This window comes from Phyllobates terribilis, unplaced genomic scaffold, assembly GCF_046119375.1.
Source record: "Phyllobates terribilis strain yellow unplaced genomic scaffold, ASM4611937v1 Scaffold_2__4_contigs__length_985480577, whole genome shotgun sequence".
NCBI classification, from domain to species: domain Eukaryota; kingdom Metazoa; phylum Chordata; class Amphibia; order Anura; family Dendrobatidae; genus Phyllobates; species Phyllobates terribilis.
The window spans coordinates 950,623,291-950,629,927 of NW_027362762.1; the positions used below are offsets into that span (position 1 = coordinate 950,623,291).

The 6,637-nt window shown below is 42.7% G+C and overlaps 1 protein-coding gene across 1 annotated transcript in view; it reads right to left on the minus strand.

Moving 5' to 3' along the window:
* The window catches only part of LOC141253097 (nectin 1a-like), a 139,217-nt gene extending 133,424 nt beyond the window's left edge, over window positions 1-5,793 (minus strand). The window contains exon 1 of the mRNA XM_073670855.1: window positions 5,682-5,793. Within this exon, the coding sequence (XP_073526956.1) occupies window positions 5,682-5,742 (61 nt within the window). The 5' untranslated portion in view covers window positions 5,743-5,793. The remainder of the gene's footprint in view (window positions 1-5,681) is intronic.
* Window positions 5,794-6,637: the final 844 nt, after the last annotated feature.

Genomic DNA, 6,637 nt, shown 5'->3' on the forward strand with positions numbered 1-6,637 from the left:
GATAGTTGCAAGTCTGCATCTTCTGATGTGGCAAGGATCACTTCTGATGGGCACACTTTTAGGCAGTGACCTGGGGGTCAGAGATGCTTCCAGGGGACTTCCCCATGCTGTTCCCATGTCTTTTCAGCACTGTATGTGTAGCGCCCCGAGGGTTCGGCTGCTACAGGGGTATTGCACCTCAACCAGAGGTGTGGTATTCCACTCCCGGGTAAGGATGGAGTATGGACCAGGGCTCAGTTAGCTGCATGCATCACACACACCCCATTTCCGGGGGACAGCTCAACGGTGCTCCCATTTATACAGTAATGCAGGCACGACAGACCATGTCCCTGGCTGGAGTGGGGAGAGGGGAGGAAAACCCAGTGATGTAGGAGCAGAAGGGGACGGTTTCTGAGCATAGGTAGGAGCTCATTGGGTGCTGGTCACCTGAGCTCACTCTCAGAGGGGAAGTATAAAATGTGGGCACCATCTTAGGACAGGAGTCAAGTCAGTTCAGAGTGAGAGAAGACAGGGAGCGAAGGCTCTGTAGGAGCTCTGCTCAAAGGCAGGCCTAGGGTGAAGGCCAGAGCCTGGGAGGAGAAGGAGAAGTAGGCCTGGAGAAGAGGCCGAGGGAAGGAGGAGAAGAAGGAACAGGAAGGAGAAGAAGTGACAGAGAAACAGAAGGGCTCAGAAACAAGAAGGCAGAGGGGACCCTAAGGACCAACGTGAAATCGAGTGACGGGTCAGGCAAGAAAAGGGTACCAGATCCCAAATTGGTGGAGGTAAATTATCCCTCAGCCAAGAACCAGAGGTCGTGATCATCACTTGGTGCAACCCCCTGCTAAACCTTGCTAGGAAGGCACCATATAGGATAGTGGGAAATGGGGCCCACGTTTACCCGCATAGATCCGCGGCAGCTGGACAAAAGCCTTGTCACTGGTGGGGCACGAGCCAGAGGAAGGATAGAAGGGAGTCCTGTGCCACACTCCTGAATTGCCTGGGGGTTGACCGAGCCCCTCACCTGGCGGACGCAGCACGGCTTGGGCAGTCACTACCTGTACTGAAGTGGCTTGGAGTATACGAACTGTGAGTAAAAGACCCTGGACTGCAACACGTTGTCTTTGTGCTTCTTACTTCGCCAGCACTAACGGTACTGGGACTCCCTGCACCATCACTCCCACCATCTACACCTCGCTGCCCTGAGGCTACACTCCTCCCATGGGGAGTCGTACTATTCCCTGCTGCACCAGCCTCAGCGGTCTGCTCTGCAGCGGCGGTTAGCCCTGACCGCAATCCACGGGTGGCGTAGTCGGACATTGCAAAGCACATAGTAGCCTACCACTGGTCTGACCACCCTGAGCCACGGACCGGGTTGCCACTACTACCCCCATCATTACACTGAAGCCCGGTTCCGAGTGCCCCACGGCCCAGGGGGCGAGTCATATGCATGTGTCACACAGCACATGGCCAGATAAGGTTGTAAAATGTTAAAATGACATTTCCCGGTAAATGCATTTGTCACGGTTGAAAGCAATACAAAAGTGCAAAAACGCATAAAAAATGCTACTTGTGAACATAGCCCAAAATGTTGAGGAGTATTTTTGTTTTTGGCTATTTATTTTACCTTATACACAAGTCTTTACCCTGGAAAGGAAGTTCCTTAACATATTTCACAGGAAAGCAGTTTCAGTTTCGTTTTTGAACGTTTTATTGTGAGCCCTTAAAAGTGGCTTAATACCTCTGACCACGTTGTTGACAGCAGTGACCTGGGGGTCAGAAATGCTTCCTGGGGCGATCCCCATGCTGTCCCCATGTCATTTAAGCACTGTCACTATCGTTTTGGGCACTTTTTAGGCTTTCTACAGACTGCCGGGGGTGCCGCCGCAAAAATGCTCGGGTCTCCCATAGACTAACATTGGGCTCGTTGCTCGGGTCGAGCACCCGAGTATCACGGCGAGCTCGTCCCGAGCTTCGAGCACCCGAGCATTTTAGTGCTCGCTCAACACTAGTTATCATTCATATTCTCTAAAAAAAGGCCAAGGAAAAATTCTGCCGGGGTATGTAGAATTTTGAGCACAACTGTAGGGGGGGGGGGGGGCAATAAAAATGCGACTAACTCACATGTTTTTGAGAAAAAAAATTAAAACCATCCCCAGGCACTTTCATGAACTGTAATTCAATCGGCCTGGCAGTATGGGGGATTGACCATGCCTACCTTTGAATTAGAGGTGTTGATTTGAAGAGGAACGTCTTCAAATGGGAACCAAATGTATTCTCAATACAGTTATACCATTTGTTCTTAATGAATTTATTAGTTTCAAGTCTTTTCTCTAAATCTGTATTATATTATTTTGTTGGGCCCTGTTTATGTTTTTATTGTCCACTGTATATGTGCATTATGTGTTCAGTTATTTTACACTATTTGCTTTTCGTTATTTTGCAGACTTTTTTGATATTTTACCCTTTCGATCGTATGCTGCTGAGAACATCGGTTTTTCTATATCAAACAGATTGTCAAGACCTTTTGGACATCTACATGCTCTCATCATCTACTGAGCGACCTTGGTCCCTATGAAACGTTACCATCTCTATTATGAAAGATATGTACATCCGTACCCTTCATATATAATATCGCTCCATATCCAAACTTGTTTTTCCTGGTAATATGGTTATATGGTGGCAACACAAATATTATCTTTCTTAAGCATACTCTGTTTCGGAACCCTGAAGCAATTAATAGAAGCTGGAACTTGTCGTCTTGACATTGCTGTGCCTTATATCCATTCTTCTCTGCCGTTTCACTGCGCTTCTGCAGGCGGATTCCGAGTCAAATCCTCTTGAAAAAGACAATGCGTGCGAGCAGGTGCCAGCTGTACACTGTGTTCCAAATTATTATGCAAATAATATTTTCTCAGATTTTCCCAAATTACCTATATGAATTGCAGTCATTGTAATTTTCCAGTCAAATAACTATTAGAGTACAATTGAAAGGTTTTTGTACAAACTGCCTATGATAACAGTATATTTTTAAAAAAATAAAAAACTCAAACTGCACTCAAAATGCATGTTCCAAATTATTATGCACAGCAGAGTTTTCAACCTTTTAATTTTAATAAAGAACAAAAAAATGGTCGTTTTTGAAATTATAAGCATTAGCAGGTTATTACACACTGAAATCAAACAGTTTTCAACTCAAAACTTTATTCTAGGTGATGTTACATTTGCACATAGGACCGCTTGTTCGAAAGGAGCTTCTGAACTCTCTCGTCCATTGAATTTGTCAGGTTTTGGATGGTTTCTGCTTCCAATTGTTTTGCATGAGGACAGAATACCCTCCCAGAGCTGTTGCTTAGATGTGAACTGCCTCCCGCCATCATAGACACTCCTTTTGATGATGCTCCAGAGGTTCTCAATGGGGTTGAGGTCAGGGGAGCATGGGGACAACACCATAAGTTTGTCCCCTTTTATGCCCATATCAGCCAGAGATGCAGATGTGTTATGTGCAGCATGAGACGGGGCATTATCATGCATGAAATGATCTCGATGGTCCAGATGGATGGAGTGGAGGATGGCTGGTTGATGGACACCCCATGCAAACACGGCTACGGCGCTAACAAGGAGGAGGTGGAGTAATGTTTTGGGCTAGAATCATGGGGAGAGAGATTGTCGGCCCCTTTAGGATCCCTGAAGGGGTAAAGATGAACTCCATAATGTATGTGGAGTTTCTCAAACAGCACTTCCTGCCATGGTTCAAGAAGAAGAACCGTGCATTCCGCAGCAAGATCATTTTCATGCATGATAATGCACCATCTCATGCTGCACATAACACATCTGCATCTCTGGCTGCTATGGGCATAAAAGGGGACAAACTTATGGTGTGGCCCCCATGCTCCCCTGACCTCAACCCCATTGAGAACCTCATCAAAAGGAGTGTCTATGATGGCGGGAGGCAGTTCACATCTAAGCAACAGCTCTGGGAGGGTATTCTGTCCTCATGCAAAACAATTGAAGCAGAAACCATCCAAAACCTGACAAATTCAATGGATGAGAGAGTTCAGAAGCTCCTTTCGAACAAGGGGTCCTATGTGAAAATGTATCATCACCTAGAATAAAGTTTTGAGTTGAAAACTGTTTGATTTCAGTGTGTAATAACCTGCTAATGCTTATAATTTCAAAAATGACCATTTTTTTGTTCTTTATTAAAATGAAAAGGTTGAAAACTCTGCTGTGCATAATAATTTGGAACATGCATTTCGAGTGCAGTTTGAGTTTTTTATTTTTTTAAAAATATCCTGTTATCATAGGTAGTTTGTACAAAAACCTTTCAATTGTACTCTAATAGTTATTTGACTGGAAAATTACAATGACTGCAATTCATATAGGTAATTTGAGAAAATATTATTTGCATAATAATTTGGAACACAGTGTATAATACAGCCGACGCTTGCTGTCTATGAATTGGGCTCAGCTCCTGCACCTGAATAGGTCAGGACCTGTTTCTTCAATTTCTTTTCCACCCACCTATGGTAATGGCTCAAAAGTTATGTGCAACCTATAAAAAGTCACATCTACAAATGTTTCTAAATTCGAGCCAAACAACAAACTACATCCACAACCTGTGCCAGCACAAGTGGGTAATACTTGTGGGGTAGAGGAGATTAGACATTATTTTGGAGCAAAATGTGCCAAAAATAAGAGCAATTACATAGATAAAGCAAGAGCAGCTCCTATGACGGACGAAATATAGAGCTCAAAAAGCCAAAACCTCGAAAGTGAACGTTAAGTTAATAGTATATCGTAAAGTAGTAGATTTCGGTTAATTGGCAGATGGGATCGGGGGCCAACAGATCAATCAGTACATATAGAAAATAGCAAAAATAGTACAGAACATGGAAAAGGGATAAAACAAAGAGGCAGAAGCTGCCAGCAACTATGGAGTTAATATAGGATTATTCTAATTACATGGAGATCACCCACCCTGACAGTGGAGACTTGTAGTAAAAGGGTCACACCCAACAGCAGGAACAGCAGGGACATGTGTAACCTTTGCTATGCAGAGGAACGCAACATGTGTAGTTACACACAGTCACCACAAGGGGGGGGGGGGCACCAGAGAGGCTGTTTTTTTTTTATTGGCTATAAGTAATTTTTGCAATTGGGCTTCACTAAAAAAAAATGGTGACCCATTTAGCTGTATATCGGGAGTCTGCGGGATGAGTTACCAGAGATTTGTCAGTGAGCTCATTCTGACGAGTATCAATAGAATTTAATTAATAAGTAACAAGAGGTTTGGAAACAGGAGAGAGGAATGGGTAAAGCAAAATCTAGGGATGATAAACACCTTTTTATCTATACTTTCGATCATCATACTAATTTGATTCGACGGACTATTGAAAAACATTGCTCCGTTTTACAATAGGATCAGAAATTTGCAAAGTTATTTAATAATCCTCCCAGCTTATATATTGCAAAAGAAAAGCTAGAAAAGCTAGAAAAGCTTCAAAAAGTCAAAAAAAAAAAAATAGAAAAGTAAATGCAAAGTTATTATTACATTGTGAATTCATAACTTCAGAAGTAAATAAGAAATGTTCAGCTCATAATATCATACCAACATATGGACACAGCAAAAATAGCAGAGAACAGGCAGCAAAGAAGCAGAGGCAGACAGCAACCACAGGGTTAAACACATGGCGGTCACTTACTTTGACATTTCCCCACTTGTAGTAAAAGGGACACAAGGAGCAGAATGAGCAGCAGAGACATGTCCAAGCTGCCAAAGATTTGTGTAGCAAGCGTCCTCTGCACTAAGCAAGGTAGACAGTAGGTGGCAGTAGTGAGGGTTTTTTTTATTTTGAGGGGGCGTACTGGATCGAATTAGTTGCTTAGATTTGTAAATATTGTTTAAACAATCATTTTTTACATTGGGTTTTATTAAACATTTTGAACCATTTGGCTTCTACAGAACCTGTTTTGGGTTTCAAAGTTTTGTAGTTTGTTACAGCTAAAATGTATTTTTTTTTTTTTTTATCATCTCCTCTCCCCGACTGATGGCAGGCAGGAAAAACACTCGAATAGTGGTCACCCACCACCTGACCCCCCCCCACACACACAAAATAAGGCATAAACAACTTTCTACCTTTTGCTGGATGGAGGTCGGTCACAGCGTTTATTAAAACATATCTTTTAAACCAAAAAGCCAAAACCTTTATAGCTAACCCTAGAGCTGGGAAGCCATACGCCAGCAGTCAGACGCCCGGACGCCATGTCCGCCTTCTACCAAATATCCACTTATTCACATATTTACAGTGGAGACCAAAAGTTTTGCAATTTATTTATTTATTTTTTTTAAAGTGTGATTCCTTCTGTCTGGTTGTTGCCATTTTCCTGATGATTTTAGTAAATCGAAAGCAAATGGTTGTCAGCTATAAGGACGAAAGTTGTGTCTGACATTGTTTTATCCCTTTATGGGTCAGTTTTCAACATTTGTTGGGCCAAATAATTTGCATATTTTGTCATGGATAGTCGAATTTTACCGTAAAAAAAAATATATATATATATATATATATATTTTTGATTTTTAGGTTAAAACGTGGCAAAGGCAAAGCCAAAGTTATCACCAGGTGTCAGAAAGTTTATTATTCTGGGAGTGAAGTCAGGC